This window comes from Acanthopagrus latus, chromosome 1 (genome assembly GCF_904848185.1).
Source record: "Acanthopagrus latus isolate v.2019 chromosome 1, fAcaLat1.1, whole genome shotgun sequence".
In the NCBI taxonomy this organism is placed as follows: domain Eukaryota; kingdom Metazoa; phylum Chordata; class Actinopteri; order Spariformes; family Sparidae; genus Acanthopagrus; species Acanthopagrus latus.
In genome coordinates, this window is record NC_051039.1 from 4,878,637 (window position 1) to 4,897,514 (window position 18,878).

Genomic DNA, 18,878 nt, shown 5'->3' on the forward strand with positions numbered 1-18,878 from the left:
AGACTAGGGTCACATTTGGAGGGTCTCAGGAGACCCTGCAGGATTTCTTAATCACATAATAATGTATGCAAATAAATTAGGGCACGAAACAAGCCCTCGATGGCAACAAATACTGCCCTTCATCATCACTAATGCAGGTGCTTCAGCGGCTTGCACCTTTGCACCCTCAAACACTTTGTATAACTGAAGTATTGTCTCCTCTGATTCGAAGCTCTCGTGATAAACAATCTGCCTGTTGTGAATATATTCATATATTCATATTTAGTCACATCTGGCCTGCTGCTCAGGGGATTCAGCAAAGATGCTTTGTAGTAATACCAGTCATTCTCTCAGCGCTTTTAGCACCGTGTGTGGAGGGGCTTACACTTTGCGGGTAGGTGGGCGGAGGCGCCTGAGGGCTCGTGGTTGATGCTGGCTGTCCTGGTCAGTCTGGTAGAAAAACATCCTGAGAGCCTCGTCGACCAGAAACCACGTTGGCAGGCCGAGCAACCTCTGGGAGGGAGGAGAGAGAGAGAGAGGGAGAATGAGGCAAGAGAGATGGGAGAAGGGTTGGACAACAAGAGAGAGAGGGAAGAGAAATGAAACGGAAGGTAATGACGCAGTGTTTGAGAGGAAGCCGGGTGGAGACGGAGGAGAGAGGGAAAAGGAGGGAAGTCAAGGTGAATGGTGGGAGAGGTGTGAGGAGGAGAAGAGGGGTTTTGAGGGAGCGTGGGAGTTTGATGGAAGAGGATATGGAGAAGTAGGGTGGTGGGAGATTTGAAAGAGAGAAGGGTGCAAGGAGTGGATGAAACAGAGGAGATGAAGCGAGAAAGATTACAAGTGCAAGGCAAGCGAAGGCGAGAGAGTGTGGCAGAGTGAGAACCACGTAGGTTGCGGGCAAAAAAAAAAAAGAGTAAAGCAAAAAAAAAAAAAAGAGAAGTGAGCGAGTGGGAGAAAGAGAACCTGATCGTGTTTTTAGCGATGGAGCAACGCTGAAACATGTCAAAAGTCCCACAACTACAGTCAGTCAGACGTGATGTGGGCACAGGGCAGAGCAAAGAGAAGAGAGCAGCAACGCCTACATGTTGGGCTCCATCTGCAAACTCCTGCTGAAATATCCGAGTCAGTGCTTATCCACCTACAGCATTGTTCAGCCCACCAAGTTGTAGGCTCCTGCATCGCACGCTGCAGAAGAAAGCCGAGCATGCCAACAGCTCGGCAACCTCTGCAGAAAAGAAAAGACGGCAGCGTGCATTAAAATTAGACGTGATCACCTTCATGTACGTGTTCAGGTCGGGGATCCTGCTCTCTGCAATCTCCCTCTTGTTGCCCATGAAGACTTTTCCTGCACAGAAACACATATCACAATTAGAAAGGTGCAGGAAACACAATCACAATGGGGTCAGATGTACAGTGTAATCAAGGCCTCTGTAATTCCCCCCCACACACACACACACACTGTAAAATGGTATTTATAGAAGCACAGTGTGTGGAATGTGCACCACTCACACACACACACACACACACACACACTGAGCCTCAGACCAGGTGAGCAGATGTTTCAATCGACTAAATCTGAGATGTAATTTTATTCTATTTATAGAATTTCACTCACTGAATATGATCGTTTACAGTCCGCACACAAGGAAGACTGACTCTACTAGCATGCGACGTGAACACTGAAACAGTTTTAAGATTATAAAGATGGACGACACACCGGCACTTCCTCTCACTATACAAAAAACCGGTGACTTCATTGGGAGGCAGAGATTGTGCAGCTGTAATTGGGATAGAGACATGGTATCGAGGTGCTGGACAATATTGCTGTGTCTCAATTCAGCGTCTGCATCCTTCAGAGGAGCATTTGAAGGCCAATTACGTCACAATGCAGCGCGAAGGCTGTCCCAATTTGAAGGCTCCTTCAAATGCTCCTTCTTTTCCCTCTTTTTGGAGGATGCACAGCTACTATCCTCTGTGGCCTCACATATCCCAAGATTCTTTGAGAAGAAAGAGAGAAGATGGCGATATCGCGTGGCGTAGGTTGTCACTTTCGCGGATCTGGGTGGCAGAAATCGTGACGTAAGGGTAAAACATCTGGTGACGCAACCAGGAAATGCTCCAAAGGCTAAACCGCCCCGTTTAACAACGGCTGACGAGGTTAACAAGGTCTCTCGGAAGGACTCGCCTTCGAAGGCCGCAAAGACCGGGTCCTTCGAAGGATGCAGACCCTGAATTAAGTCACTGCATATAAGTGGCTTAAATGATCATGATATGAACTTGTTGGAGCTGTGCGAGGAGGTATTCCTACACAAACAGCTGATAAAGGGCATGTCTACCTCTGTGCGGTACCTACACAGAGTTTGGACCCAAAACATTTGGACACAGACGTATCATAGACTGCTAATAATCCTGATCTGCAGCCCCTTCAGACCTGAAGCCCTTCTTGAGAGCGTGAACACATCCACAGTCCGGTCCAGTCAAACGTTATGAAGCACAGCGCAGACACAGACTCCTAATGCTCTAATTCAGGCCCCTCAACAATCCATCCAAGGCCATCTAACACTCCTGTTAAATCAAATTTAGCACAGTCTTAATGACCCTCAGCCACAATATTCAGCCCTCTGTCCTCTCTCAATTCCTCCTGTCTCGTTCGCTCTCGAGCATGATAACTCACTCCATCAGCCGCAGACACAGATTCACTCCTTTACTCACTAACTGATGAATCACTCGCTCATCCGCTCGTCTCCGAACCATCTGCCGGGCCCTCGGTGGACGAAATGCTCCTCCGACCTTGACTCTATTTCAGCGCGGCTTTCGTTTCTTTATTCTATTTTAAGATCACAGGTTGAGGCACCGAAGGCTAAACCTGTGATGAAACAAGAGGATGAGCGAGGACAACGTGTTTTGATTTGTTTCAATTAGCATGATGGGAAGAAAATAAGAGCTAAAGTGAGAAGAGGGAAAGAAAGAGGGAACAAAACAGAGCCTGTCGTCCGGATATTCCTCATTAATTTGAATTAATAAAACAGCTTCGATTTGAAAATCAGACCTTTATCCGTTTCTATTTTTTCTTTGCTCCTACCCGTCACCCATCACCCATCCTCCCCTCTCCGTCTCCCTCCCCTCTCCCTGCTGTCTTTCTTATTCCCTTTCCATCCTGATGAGATCTGGCACTGCAATTAAACCCATCAGATCTAATATTATCCAGCAGACTCCTCAGTGGCAGCTGCTAAATCAGAGTTTGTCGAAAAGTAGAACTTTCCCAATATAGAACGTGGCAATGAGAGAAACAGCCTTGGGTGTGTGTCTAAATTATACATATTACAACATATGACTGAAATTAATACCTCTATAGTGGGTTACTCTGAATAAAAACACATTATAACAGATGCACATTAAGCTGTGGTGCACGAAAAAACTTCTCCGTGCATTACTGCATTATCTTTTCAGCATTTTTTAGTCAAATATTTACTGTAAATTGAAACACTTCAAAATTCAAAAAACAGGCAGAGGTGTTGAAGTATGTTTTTCAGCCCCGAGTAGTGTCTGCAGGTCTTCCCCTGAGTCGCCCACATCCCGAACAACCCCTCGCTTTGTTTTAAGGGCAGGCGAAGCTCTCGCTGATTGTTTTGAGTGCACAGTAATAACTGAAGGCGAGACAGATGACTACATCGGCTCAGGTCCTCTCTGATCTGAATACTAGAGGCTAGACTGTCAGAGGACAACGATCAGAGAGATCGAAGCAAGAATACTGACCTGAACCATGAAAACGAGGGGAAGTGAGCGAGCCATTATAGAAACATTACGATAAAGACGAATGACCCACCATCTTAAAAACTCATTTTACGTTTCATTTTAACCATGAAATGAATCTCTACAACTGCAACTGAGACTCCCCGACACACACACACACACACACACACACACACACACACACACACACACACACACACACCCCTCGCTGCTCTCCTCCTCAGAGCAGGCTGGAAGAAAATGCCAAGAATAAGACACATTTGTAACTTTACCCCCTGCTTGGCTCACAGCACATACGGCAAATATCAAGGGGAAGGAGGCAGTCGGGGGAGGACGGAGAGGAGCTGAGAAGAACAGTAACGAGATCAGAGAACAGCACAGGTCTCGTTTTTAATGGTTTGGACTGGATTCGGTTCTGGCAGAGCTCCAGCCGCACAGGTGCAGATAAAACGGATGAAGTTACATCAGAGATGTTATAATATGGCTCCTAATCAGCGGCACCGAGTCGGTGATGTTCGGTTATCACTATAAAAACAGCCTGCGGGTGCGTGAACGGGTTTCAGTGTTTCTGCTGGTGAGATTTTGCCACCGCAAGCAAAATAAAACCATGAAGGAAAAACAAAACACTCCGCGATCAATCGCCTGATCCACTTCATGAACGTTTGTGGTTTGTTGTTGCTGCCAACACGTTTGTTACTTTAACCACAAAGCTCCAGCCTGTGATTAACCTGATTGGGTGTGTTATCGTTCCACAACTGTAGTCGGGAGACGTTTGGCATCACATTATTGTTATTAACTTCATCTCTGGCTCACTGCTCATTGACACTGAACATTAAACCAAATCTAGTGTTTCGTCAGTCGATAGCTACACTAAAGCCACTCGGGCTCCAACAGAAATAAATCTGTATGTGACTTAAGTGTGATCACAGAGCAGAGCAGTGTAACCTGACTCATCGTCTATAAGTAATTTATACACTTTCGCACACACGCGAAACACACAAACACCTCCATCTGTCCTCATCGCTCCTAAATCGATGGTCCGAGCTTCCCATTCAAAGCCTTCAGGCTTTATTGGTGCATATGTTGGTTTCCAGCCACCGATAATCAATGCAGACACTGACGGCGGCTCCCAGACAAGACGGACTTATGGGAAAACAATGAGCTGCAGAATAACAGCGGAGCCACCAGGCAGATGAGGACGAGAGGACAAACACAGACACGCTGCAACACGGCGACTGATCGAGGCCAGGATCTGTGCTGCGAAGTGAAAATATGTGTGTGCAGACTTCTGTTTCACCTTTAACTGAAAGATTACAGAAGTAAAGCATCACAAAAATCCCTAGTAAATAAATCTCTGCATCAACGTCACAGGGACAAACTGTTGTAAATGTCTGTATTTAGCAGATTAAATGAGCTGGTTTCTGTTCTCAGCCTGGCGCTCGTTACTGCGCTGCTGACTGGTTGTAATTTGAAGTTTCTGTTTGGCTGTGGTCAGTCCAGGTGCTTCCCACACACACACACACACTTAATCTTCTTTAATAACAGCTCACTTGCATGGGCCAGTGACTTTGCACTTTCCATTAGCTTAGATTATTAAACGCCGTCTCTGTTGGGTGGGTATTTTTTCCCTCTCTTTCATTCCCGTTCCTAATTCTCCTGACGCGACTCAACTCCTTGTCATCTTAAAACGTTTATCCTACACAGTGGATGAACGTACGAATGTCTCTCTTTCATCTCTCCCAAACCTTTTCCTCCTTCAACATGGCTGTTTGCTCACATTTTCCCCGTGGCTCTCATCTGTCCTTCGATCCATCTGCTCTTTTCTGACTATTCTGAATGTCACTGTGGATTACACTTATTTATTACAGCCCTCTGATATGAGCTTTAACATTGACCTTGCAGGATATACACCTCGTGGCACGGCGATGACTGATGGCACTGCAGAGTTTCTGACATTAAGCCTGACGACATGACACTCCGCTACAGGCATATCTAAAGGTTTTATTCCAAAAGCGATTTCAAAACCTTTAAGGGGAAGAAATACCCTTCAGTTCACTGAGTTCATTAAAATGACATTTGGAGAGATGATAACGATAACATTTAATCCTTACTGCATTTGTCTCTGGCAGATCCTGAGGATCATATCCTCCCATATCTTAATGGATCAGTGTCAGCTAAAATAAAGCCCGCGCTCCACCGTGTTCGGTCACCTCAGCCTGATTGTGCTGCAGCACGGCGCTCCTGTTCGACAGCGTGCGGTGCGAGCGTTTCACCACATATCCAAGTGAAAAGTGAGAGCGCGTGGAAGCGAAAACGGGCACGACTGACTCCGAGTTTAGACGCTGTTATAATACACAGAGTCGCGAAACTCTGCTGCAGAAATCTGTGATTATCTTGTCATTTTCAGCCAGCTGTCACTCTCACGATGACAGACATCACCGGTGGCACGTTACAAAAGCTGTCACTATCTCTAATGTACATTTTTGTGAGTAACGTGACATCAGACCAAAATCAAACTTGTTAAATTATCTGGTTTGTGCTGCGCTCGCTACACAAGATGGCATCTGTCCTCCGCCAAAGATGATGTGTGAGGGAAGAAGCTTCACTCCGGCGTTTTTGTTTGTTCAAATCTAACAGACTTGATCTTGGATTGTTTGCTGATGATGGTTTTGCTCTCGTTTCGTCAAATCTGGGTATCACAGACACTAGTGGTCCCAATTAAACTTTTATTCACATGACACTTATAATCTGAAGCTTCAGTGCGGGACTTTAAATAACTCTCTGTTACATTTAAGTCCCTGCCAAACAATTTCACACTATGCAAGTTAACACTTTCACTGTTGGATAAATCTCTAATTTCCTTTTCTGCAGTGGCGCACTGGTATTGATTCATTGTACGTTAACCAGCAAAGACTGGATTGCCAGAACTAAATGGGGGATTAATCGTGGCGACCAAGTCGACTACAGCAAGTAGTAAGTCGAGTACGGCAGATCTTCCCTGCCAGAAGTGGGAGACAAAAGTTTGGATCAGCAGGTTTAGCTTAAAAACTTTGCTTTGGATCACAACCTTCAGTATTTGGATAAAGAAGCCTGTGAACAATATCGTGAGCCAAATGTAGGGCTAAAGCTGTAATTTGAGACATTTCTAGTCAATGTAAAGGTTAATTTAAGTAAGGATCAGTAAATAATTCAGATTAAAACCTCTCTACTCCTTTTCTGCTGCCTCACAAAGTATTTAAATTCTACTGAATAAATATTCTGAGTAGGAGTTGGACATCAGATATCTCCCCGAAGAGCTTTTTGTTCAGTATATCCAAGTGGCTCGAATAGAATCTAACTCAGTGAGTTCACATGAAACTGAAAAATAATACAACATTATTCTCTGCTCTTCTGTGATTTAACCTGAAAGTACTGTGTTTTTTTTTAAATTCATCGGGCAAAGCACAACTCTCTCTCGCCACAACACAAGATCTAAACGTCCGAGACATGTAGCACATCCTCGCTTTTTAAAAACCGCGTTCAGATGGGTTTCAGTTCTTCCAGCCACAGGGAGGGAGATTTCAGCCAGCTGTCGCCATAAAACCAGTCTGTTCCTCTCCATATGCATGAAGTGGAGCAGAAACGAGCGTGCACGTGGAGGTGAAGGTTACAGCGTGACGAGGCACAAACGACGCTGTAAAAAGTACAATGTTCCCCCTGTTTTCTGTCGGACACAGCAGAATCCCTGTCATCGCTGTGAAACCGGAGCCCGGCTGACTGCGCTCACTTTTCCTCACCATTAATATTAAAGTTTTCCGTGATAGTGAAGCATCTAAAAAGGGACGATTTGTTTGGCAACGCAAAGCCTGAAACAGAACAAATACTAAGGAGGGATCACAATGAACAAAACTGTGATTCTGTTCAGGTTTGGATATGCGATTTATCTCACACCAGGATTCAACGTTAAATATCTCGACTGCTGAATTTGCCTGTTTCCAGATGAGGCAGTTCACTTAATCTGCTCCTCGAGGTCCAACAAAGTAAGAGTTGAAATCTAATATCTCCTCAACCATGCGTCATTTTTTCCACGGTGGCTCTTTAATCTCACTTCCTCATTAAAACTGTAAAGCTGTCCACCAAAATCGGTTGCTGCAGATAACATTACTATCTCTGGTGACTCACGATGTGCCACTAGTTTCTCATTCAGTCACTTCTGACCTGACTGACACTTGTTCATAGTTAACATGGGCTACCGACAGTGAAATTACTGTCAGGGATTAATAATACAACGTCTGGGTTTCATGTTGCATTTTGGGCTGCGCAAAATGTTGCCGAGGGCCGCCATCAGCCCACAGGGTGCAAGATGAGAGACTATGATTAAGATGAGAGGCATTTGCTGTTATGTTGTAATAGTATTGGAGTACTTTAATGTACCACCATGACAGTGAAAGGTTGTAGGAGCTAATAATATGAAAACCTACTGTATTATCAGCCACAACGCTTCATATACAGTAGATTTAACTGGTTGTATGGGAATATTCTGCACTGTCGGCTCATCACACACGGAAAAAACGACCCAGAAAAATGAGGAAAACTGACTTATTATGATGGAATTAGTGCAATTAAACACAAATAAACTCTGTCTGTGTTATAGCAGAACAAGTGGAAATAAATGAAATAAGAACAGGTTGTCCAGTTTGGTTGTAACCTCTGTGAAGTCTGAAGGCTCAACACACATGAAACACTGCACAGTGATGCAATCGAGCAGAAAGGGTGTGTGCACGGATGGATAACATCACATCGTGTTGCTGCAGAATCTGAGCAACGTTTAACTCATTAACTAAAAGTAAGACATGCGACGAAATCAGAACCAGCTTCAGGAACCTTTATTATTTTGTCCAGCATGGTGGCCAGAGGCAAGATTCACCTGCCAGGGTTGCAACTTAACAAAAACTGGAGATCAGAGACGTCGACTGCTCACATAGTTTTCCTCAGAGTTTCCCTCACACTGTACCAGACAGACTTGAGAAAGCTGCTAATCAGATATGAATGACTTGTATTTGAACAATGTGAAACCTGTCGCCTCTGACGTAACATGTCTGCAGTTATCAGCGCTGCGATCTCACTCACCTGGAAGAGTAGGCAGGACGCAGGTGTTGGGACCGGGTTTCTCCGGGTTCTCAGGAGAGTACTTGGACTCGAGGATCTGGTGGAGGTTGAAGAATTCTCTGTACCTCCTGTAGATGAGATACTTGCTCCCTCCTTTAGTCCTCACCTCAATCACAAACCTCTGGGAGGAAAAAAAAAACACAAACATGAGGCGGGTTTGTAGTCTTTGCTGTCAAAGCTCTTCGGCTCAGCTGATTTTTGTAAAACTTACAAAGTAGTCGATGAAGCCTTTCTTCTCCTCGATGTCGGCGATGGTGGCGCTGACAGCGATGTTGTGAGGCAGCTGATCAAAGTCGCTGGGTAAAAGAAATAATGTGGTGAAAAGATTTTATCCATTTAAAAAGGGAAAAGTTCAACCTAAACATGAAGACTCTATCATCATCTACTCATGCCCGTGTAAAGTTCGTACTCCAGAAAACTTTTCTGGAGCTTCACAGCGAAACAGTGTTGCAGCTTTCTCCTGAATAAGTGGAGCAGACGAGGACTAGTTTCATAACGTTAAGACAGAAACAATATAAAATGGCTCCACACAGCTCGTCCGGAATAATCTACATAAACATCTACAAGAAGTCTTGGGATCCTGAATTGATTTGAAAAGACAAATGTGCTAGCGCTTAGCTTAGCAACTACAGAGAGGAGTTCAGCTTGAGCCAGGGTGTAAATTACGTCTTTTCAAATCGATTCAGGATGTCGGGGCTTCCTGAAGACTCTGATTTCGTCAGCCGAGCTGTGTGGAGCCATTTTATTCTTTTTTGCTGTTATTGTTTTACGCTTTAAAACAAGTCCCCATCTGCTTCACCTGTTCTGGGAAACACTGCATCGCTGTTTCTCTATGAAGCACCAGAAATGTTTCGAAACTTCACCTGACTTTCCCATCGTTACTCTGAGTAGATACCGACTGAATGTTTTCATTTTTGTGCGAACTGTTCCTTTAATCCCTCACCTGTATTGATTTGTATCTACTTGTTGCTTGTATTGAAACCACTTTTTACACACTGGTCGTCAGCTGCGCAGTGACACAACCCTGCTGCTTGTATTTTAATGCATGTGCTCCATCTGTGGCAGCAATACCGACAGACTGAACATAACAGCACGACAGAAAACGCGAAGTGAGATGCAACAACCTGGTATCATGTTGTGACATTTCCACTACGCACATAGACACTAAAACACAGCTGCACAGTTCCAGTTTTAAGCGCTATAAATGAGCGCCAGCCTGCAGACTCATTAACTCTTTACTGGACTTCTTCGTTGTTTTCACTATGACTGAGACACACTCACCTCTCGTCCCGTAGCTGCTGCGGCAGCGACATGATGGCGGCCACAGTGTTCAGCTGCAGGAGGAACTTGAACTGTCTGTGCGGAGAGAAGAAGCGCCTCTCACAGAAGAAGTGTTTCAGTGGGAGAAACCAGTCACACACCGCCGGCTGCACACACACACACACACACACACACACACACACACTGACTCCCAGCTATGAAACTGTCTGTGCGGAAACAGCAACAGGAAGCGAAAGTTCCCCCCCCCTCAAAAAAAGACAACAGATCGGGCGAAGGTGCGTTCGAGTGACCGTGCCGGACGGGGGGCGTGGCCTGGACGGGATGCAGGTGGCGCACAGGGGCGGACAGGTGTGACGTTCAGGCGGCAGCAGCAGGTAGAGGAGCGCATCTTGTTAGGTGATCTGGCTGAAGATGAGTTGGAGTTAGGTGGACAGGAGACAGGTAGGGTTGTATTCTAAAGGGTCACTTCGTCGAAATCACAAAAAAACAAAACGTGGTTTCACTTTTGAAGTATCCACACCTGAAGTATCTGCAGCTTCCCCCAAAACAATGTGAGTGACTGAAACAGAAACAAAAACTTAAAAACAACTTAGATTTCCTCCACATGATTTGAATTACTCCAGTTAAATGAGAAATGTTCCAGCTCTTTAAAACTCTTCCTATTAATGATTATGAGTACAACCTGTGATTCAGCCATGAATCAAAGGTTCACAGCCTTTAAAACATGAGTTGACAGGTGTCTAGTGTTTAAATTGGCAGTGTGTGTGTGTCTTTTTGTGTGGTTGTCAAACATGTATGGTTTGGCAGAGGCAGCAGGTGTCATTTTGTGCGCCTGAGGGCATTTAAAAAGAATTTTAAAGCAAAACAAGGTGCCAGAGTTGGAAATCTCCCCGTTCTGCTGGGTGTGTCCACATAACAGCACAACAGCAACCTGCATACCAGGTGAAGTCCGCCCTCCTGTCACCTGTGATCACACTTATCGAGGTTTTTAAATGTTCCTGGTGCGTGTGTGTTTGTGCGTGCACACTCTCACCGCTGGGTGTGTGAGTACTTCTGAGTAAGACGTCAAACCAAAAAAAATGCTTCTGCACCGTCAGAAAGTGCTGCAGAATCACCTGGAATCATCAAAGGAAAGAGGATAAAAATGTGTTTAAAAAAGTTGCTTTTGTATATTTGGTGACATAATCAAACACTCATCAAATCTCTGATTTCTATAATCAGATTAATGACAAAAACTAAACCTTTAAGATATTGAAAAAGTTTTTACCAGATAACTTGAGAAGCTCTGTGTGAAAAGAATCAATAATTCCAGGACGCCAGACTGATTTTGTTGGGGCGTGCATTTTATCAAACAACCAAAGTAGGTCGTGCTGTGATTTACAAATTAATTAAGAATGATTGTTGGTTTGCTGCTTATGCATGTCAGTCTCAAGCAACTCCCATGTATCCAAAAACCCTTAAACTGGACTAAATTAGACAAACTCCTCCTGTACAGTAGATGAGTGACTGAAAATAAGAAAAGTACTAGTTTTGCGTTGGTATCAAGCAGCAAAAACGCTGTAGCGTGATATATTTGAGCTAATATACCTTACTTACTGTACATATGCCAAAAATTGAGAATATGTTAATAAACCTAACCTACCCACAGTCTTGTATCAATACACAGTAAACACTAGTATACTGTTGATCAGTGGCTCTGATTTTAGCTGAAGAAGTCACAGATATAAATAAGTGTTTTAGTGTCTTATTGACGGTTATTTTGCACCCAGTTTTGTATGTTTACTGTTATTTTTTCTCTCTTTCTGTACCAAAAAAAAAAAGAAATCACTGACTGTAAATAAGTAACTGCTCCAGAGTCTGCGCACACAGGCACCATCAATCCCAAATCACTCCCACATTCAATTTGACTGATTAGTGTAAACACTGTGAACAAGATTGTTGACTACTGGCAGCCTCTCCCAGCCTCCCACACTGCGGCGAACAATGGACGATTGTTAGTTTTCTGTCACGTAAACAAAAAGCACAACCTTGCTCCAGCTTGAGCGCTCGATCTTCAGCGTGGTATTAGCTTGCACCGTCACCGTGCGCGCTGGCTAAAGACTAATACAAGCTGTTATCATGATCTGCTGCAAATATGAATCAACTGGGATGACGGACGCGTTGAAACAGCCGAACTGATCTAACGAGAGAAAGAAACAGTCAGATTTAAAGCGAGAGTGTGGTGCATTTACAGAAAAAGGGAACACAGAAGAAACTTTGTTAAGGTGTTGACTTTGTCGGAATCTGTTTACCAAGATGAACATTTTCCAGTTTTTCATGTGAAATACAGTCATCCAAATCCAAAGCAGAACACTACATGAAATAACAGTAAAGGAACAGGCAGACCTGTTTTATCACTTCAGTTGGCGCCTAGAAACATTTCGTTCTGCATTTTTTTAATAAAAAAATTCAACTGTAGGTGTCCATCACTACTGTAGTCGGCTGTGGTTTTGTCTCCTCAAAACACTCTGATTCATGTACCTGTCTGGAGGAATGTGTGAATCATTCACAGCACCACTCTCGATATCTCTTCTCTCTGTTGGAACGACACCGCAGGACCTTGAAACTCTCTGAACTCTCTGCTGCTCCAGTTCTGCACCTGCGGGTCACGTGTGAGTTCGGTCTTTAAAGAGAGCTGCTAAATGTCGGTCACCATCCGAGACCTGAAGCACACAAGAGAGACGGCGGGGTCCGATGAGCAGGACATGTATTTTTAACTCAGTTACACTGAGTAAGAAGCAAATCTGAACTGCAAAAACAAATGCAGAGAGATTCTTCTTGGCGGCAGCAGAACAAACAGTAAAGACATCACTGACACATCTGGAGGTGGAGCAGGTTGTCTGCTAATGGCTGGGGTGGCGGTTCGATCTCACCTCAACACCTTGATGATGAGGCCGGCGCCTCGCAAGGTAACACACCTGGCAGTTGTGTGAGACTGTGTGTGAGTGCGAATGGAAAGAAATGAGAAAAAAAGCCACATAGATCCAGGCAACGTAACGATTTTCTTCCACCAACACCTGAGGAAAACATCTGTCCGAATGCACCAGCTGCTAGTGTTGTCTTGTGTTCGGTGCTGTTCGGGAAACGTACAAATAGTTTATCAGAGCTTTTGTTGATCTAAAATCCGTCCTGATGCATCATCAGTCCATCATCGGTCAATAAAGCAAACTCACAAGCCATAAAACCAAAAACAAGGGGAACAGGAGAGTCTGTAACAATCCTCTGTGGGTTCATCATGTAACACATAATCACCGACTACTTATTCATCCAAAAATACTGATTAGAGCAGCTTTAAATAAAACTGATACCAAACTTCAATTTCAGTTGTTTTACTAAAATTAAAAACCACTAAAACTAAGTAACACATGGCTGCTTAATGTCTCAGCTGTTCTTTAAAGTAAGTGCAGGTTTAAGTGCATATTAGAAAAAGGCAGGAATAATAACACAAACTGAATGTATACATGTGTTGACATTGCAACCACAAAAACAGTGTTATCAAGCTTCTGATGAGATAAATATACATCTGAAACCAAAATCTTCATGTGCATTATCCTTCACACTGTGTCTCCTCCACCTGTTCAGTCAGCTCTCTTCTTGCAGTGTGTTCCGTCCATCCTTCTACTTCTTATCTCACCTGAAGTAGAAAAAGAAACACACAGCCTTACGCAAATATTTGGTCGACCTCTCAAACTGCTTTTGAAGTTGACTATTAAAGGTGAATACAGGTGAGGGCCGGTGACTCTGAGAGGGGGAAAAGTCTGGGATAAAAATCTGGGAACAGTTCTGACATCAAATCTGAGGCGATTAAACACGTGTAACACTAGATGTCAGCAAAGTTGTTGCTATGCTGGAGGTGTGTGTGTGTGTGTGTGTGTGTGTGTGTGTGGGTGAGAGAGAGGGAGAGAGAGAGATAACTCTGATTTATGGTCTACAGTTTCCCGCGGGCTCAAGATCAAATGCAGGTGTCTGATCGTGTTAAAGTTTCTGCTCGGCTTGAATCCGTCTGATCGCTCTGTGAGATGTCGGTTCTGCTTCAGTCTCTCTGAACACTTTCAGGCTGTCACTTAAAATTATTGTGCACAATATCTAGACTGGCTTGCAGGTGGGATTCCCAACAAGAGACAGAAAATCCACAACTACTTTAATCTTCCGCAGCTGCCTGATGTTTGCTCTGTAACTATCCTGAACCGTTTCATCGCTGACTAAAGACACAGACTGGCAAAGATCAGAGAGAAAAAGAAACTACAGCACTTACAAGCTTAAGTAAATCAGACGAGGTGTGCTGAAGGCGCTCTCCACGTGTATCAAGAGCGACTTCTTGTTTGCGCTGGGATAAAAGCGTTGACAAAAATGTTTTTTGTCGGATGTTACTTGGTAACCGAGTCAAAAACTTAGTCAAGTACGAGCAAAGAGACATAGAAGGAGAGAATGTAGGAGTGTGTATGAGGGAAAACTGTGTAGGTGTGAATATTTGCTTCTGTTTGTTACACTGAGTTGTCTGAGTTAGGAAAAAGAGAGTGCAACAAAGTGTGAGGCTGCGTAGAGTGTATGTGTGTTTTGTGTGTGTGTGTGTGTGCAGCACATATTGACTCCATATCTATTTTAATTCTGCATGAGTTGGATCCTTTGAAACGCTGCTCATATCACAGACCATCGCCGGCCATGAATTGCAGAAACACTTTTCAAGGGTGTATTTATCGTCAAGGTCAGTCCAGCTGCTCCAGTCTGTAGTGTGTGTGTGTGTGTGTGTGTGTGTGTGTGTGTGTGTGTTTAGGAGAGAGAATGTGTTGATTGGGAATGTGTATATGTGTGAGAGAGTTGCAGATAGTTTACTGCATGCTAGCCTCGGAATAAAAACTCTGAAACACAAGTCAGCTGTATAACGCCTGCCGATGAAAGAATGGGTAATAAAAAAACACACACACACGCATGTGAACACAATACACACAGAGACAGAAGAAGTGAGACTGACAGAAAGTCAGCTGGTTACCATAGAGACGTCATAAGGGAAGTGGAAAGAGGAAGAGGTGAACCTGAGCACAGAGTTAATCGAGGCCCTGAGTGACAGACTGAGACTATAATCCGTGTGATACAGCTCAAGAGCTTTCTGTCCAAATTTCGATATCCAGTGCTTTAAGTTTTGCTAAAATCTAATTGTTTTAGATTTACTGACGAGATGTCAAAGTTCTTAGACGCGCTCTCACTTGGAAGATTGTGTCTTAATGCAGTAATCTTATATCAACGAGCTCACGGCTGAACCACGTCGTGTTCGCGCTCCAAGGCGACTTCTTGAGTTTTGGTGAGGATGGAAAGTAAACGAGTCTGTGTATTTTAATTATGGATCAAAATAAAAGTGCCAAGTTGTCACACAAGCGAGAAAACGTACATCACGTTTTAGACGCACCGAGAGGAATCGATAATCGATTTAGTGATTGTGTCGAGTCATTTGAATCGAAATTGAATCGCGAGGTGTCTCGAGAGTCTTGCCCCAACACGAAGCACACGCATTTGACAGCTGGCGACACTTTTGAGCAAGAAATATCTGTAGCAAGAGGAAGAAGAAGAAGAGGAAGAGGAAGAGGAAGAGGGTAACTCTGAGGAAAGCGTGTTATTATGTGAAGCGTGCAGGTACGTTTTCAGTTGAGACAGACATTCGTGTGGTTGGCAACGAATGTCAAATGTCAAAAGTCAAAATGAAAAGTAGTCATAAATCGAAATAATAACCTAAAATCACTTATCTGACCTGATGAGACCTCGTCTGTAGACCGTCATGGCACATTCAGACTCGCCTCTGCTCTTTGAGCTTTGCTTTACTTGTCCAGGTGGGAAAACATGAATCTTAGTCATTCTTACCAGTGATGAAGTGTGTTTGGTGAATTCACATAACTCTCTGCAAAGATCTGCCCGACTTTGACCCGAGCAGAAGTCTTTTCAATCAGAGTAACTGAAAACTCCTGTGAGGGTTCACGGGGCTTTTAACCGTTATGGTAGTAAAATATGATTACTATAAATGTAGGTGCACTCGTCATGGAGGAATTCGGCTGTGACTGCAAATGACATTAAGCGTTTATTTCCAGGATTTGGGGGGTTCAGTTTAAACACATGATGTCTTAATGTTCTCACTGCAGAGATGACGCTTCGTCAAACAATCAAACTGGAATCTACCGGAGGAGATGTGGCAGATTCGGCTTCTCATTATTTAACAGTTTGGCCGCGTTACAAGCCAAACTGCCAACAACTTGGTGCATTCCTTTTAAAAACTCACCATCTCCCACACACGCCCACACACACCAGCCGTAACATTAGCACTAAATATACCAATATAACCAGCGCCTGCAGTGCAGTCATGCACATTTGGCAAAGAGCGGGGCTTCCTTCTCCCACTCTACTGTACATATTGGCCTGAAGTAAACTCATGAGGGTGTGTGGGGTATTGTAGTTAAGTCACCGACGCAAAATGTGTACGAACTGAGGATTTCAAACTCCTTAATGTCCAAAACTGACACCCCGATCTTTATATACGATCCAAATGTGGTCGCATTTTTTCATTACTCAGTGCAGCTCAGCAAAGTTTCCTTTAAACAACTCAAGAGGCTCCGACACGTCATAACTTCTGTTTAGTATTCGACTTCTGGTCCCGTCCTCACAGTACAGCCACACAGTTCATGCGTCTATTTATTGCAGGCATCCTGTCTGTCTGTCTGTCTGTCTTTGCTTCAGCTACTTACAACAATCATCACACAGACAACGAAAGACTTCTGATCCTCTGCCCTACACTTTGTTTCCTCTCCTCTTCCCTCCAGTGTTAATAACATTGTTACTCTCTCATTCTCCCCATTATTTCTCAGCTTGTCCTGTCCTTGACAAACTCCCGACCTGCCTCACCTCAATTATTGCTATTTTCCTTTCCCAACCCTCCCGGTGTGTCTTCCTCACCGCCTCGCCCTGCCCTCCATTGTCCTTCCTACAGTGCTGGACGGTGCTGATGAGGCGTAATTCGACTGAGAGGAGAAAGCTGGAAGAGAGCAAGATGCTGAGAATGCAGAGGGTCAACACAGGACATGAAGGGACGGAGACAGTATCTGTCATGCGTAACAATGTTGAACAACATTATTCCAGGATTGTGTGACAGGCAAATAATCTCCAAACAGTGGGCTGGAGTAAAATCAATTCTTAGGTGCAGCACTGTGATTCTGAGAGATTATGTCTTCATGTGGAAAAGTCGATCACAAAGCTTAAGAACTGAAGTCTCGACATGATGAATTTTGCTTTAAACCCGTTAACATCATCAGAAAATACTACTCACAACAAAGTGAGTCGACTGCCTCGGGCTCTTTTTGTTGCTGACTGCAGCCTCTCTACCAGCCAACGTGTCTCTTTCTATCTCTCTTTCTTGCACCCACCATAAATTAATTCCTCTCTTTGCCTTGACTAACGCGAGGGATAAAACAAAAGATAAGAAAAGGAGATGGGAGGAGACGAGGAGTCACACAAGCTGTCGAGGCCCTGACAGGATAGAGATTGATTCGTGATAAAAAGGAAGAGGCATGAGATGATACGGATGCAGAGAAAGAGGAGCAAATTTGTTGTTTGATATGGAGGGAGGAGAGTGGAAGGCGTGGAGACAGGAAGGAGCGATAAGGGGAGTAATGGACGGAGCTCGAGCAAAAGAGATTAAAGGAGAGATACTGCAAGAGAGGAAGTGAGGAGGAGAGGTTCTTTTAGCTTAAAAGAGAGAGCGATGAATACAAACAACTCGAGTAAGGTGTTCCTTCAGGAGGGAATCAGAAACACAGAATCAGAAAGAAATCTGATTTTTACGAGTGAAGAAATCAGTGATAAACTTTGGGTTTGTTTTTTGTGATTTAAAAGATAGTCTTGTCAAAGCTGCATGAGTTTATTTGACCACTTGGGGGCAGGACTCCACCACCAGCTAAAAATCTCTCAGCAGTTGCCAGTTTACAGATCCAGCGACGCAGAGAAACATCACATTTTATTCATAGTGTACAGCGGCTGCATCAGAGACACAGGCTGCGTAACGTCAAGACGATGGTAGATAAGAGTCAAAAGGATGAAAACAAAAGAGGAAGAGGGTCAACAGGGAGGAGACGTGGACTGAGGGCAGGCCGGTGAATTTGTGATTTGTTATGGCTGCAGAGAAAGCGATCACACTCCTGGGCCAACGATGTTTGTGTCATGTCTCGACAGCCACCCTACCTTTCTCAAAATAGAGAGAATACAGAGAGGTGGGAATGTGGGGTAAGAGAGTCTGTGTTTGGAGGCAGCTATAAAAGTCTTAACTTCATCTTACCTCCATCTCCAGCCTCGTTCTCTGTCTCAGCTCAGGTGCACTCACCCATCCCCTCAGTCAGGTAAGACAAGACAAGAAAACATTAAATGTTGTAGCAGAGAGCAGTCATTTGAAAACATCATGAGCAGGAAAATCAAACTCATTAATTGCTGGAGTTTATCTAGAACAAGCAAACAGTCAGCAATTGAATAAAATACCTTTTGCTGGTTGTATGAATAATTAAGCTGCACGCAACATGATGATAAATTATTTTTGTAGCTGTGGAGAGTACAGCAGGAGTGCTTTTGGATAAAACAGAGTCAGAGCTCCGCTAGAAAACTGAGCTGACTCTGAAAAAAAACACCATGGATGTGAGTTCAGCCAGGGT

General features: G+C 44.1%; 2 protein-coding genes across 2 annotated transcripts in view; one reads left to right on the forward strand and one right to left on the reverse strand.

The window, feature by feature from the left end:
• Positions 1–10,460, reverse strand: part of ncf4 (neutrophil cytosolic factor 4) — a 32,114-nt gene extending 21,654 nt beyond the window's left edge. Inside the window, exons 1-5 of the mRNA XM_037099544.1 lie at positions 10,162–10,460; positions 9,092–9,176; positions 8,842–9,001; positions 1,254–1,324; positions 365–492 (exon numbers count right to left, since the gene is read on the reverse strand). Of these exons, the coding sequence (XP_036955439.1) occupies positions 365–492; positions 1,254–1,324; positions 8,842–9,001; positions 9,092–9,176; positions 10,162–10,193 (476 nt within the window). The 5' untranslated portion in view covers positions 10,194–10,460. The remainder of the gene's footprint in view (positions 1–364; positions 493–1,253; positions 1,325–8,841; positions 9,002–9,091; positions 9,177–10,161) is intronic.
• pvalb7 (parvalbumin 7) overlaps positions 1–18,878 on the forward strand; it is a 36,211-nt gene that overhangs the window by 12,307 nt on the left and 5,026 nt on the right. The window lies entirely within an intron of this gene.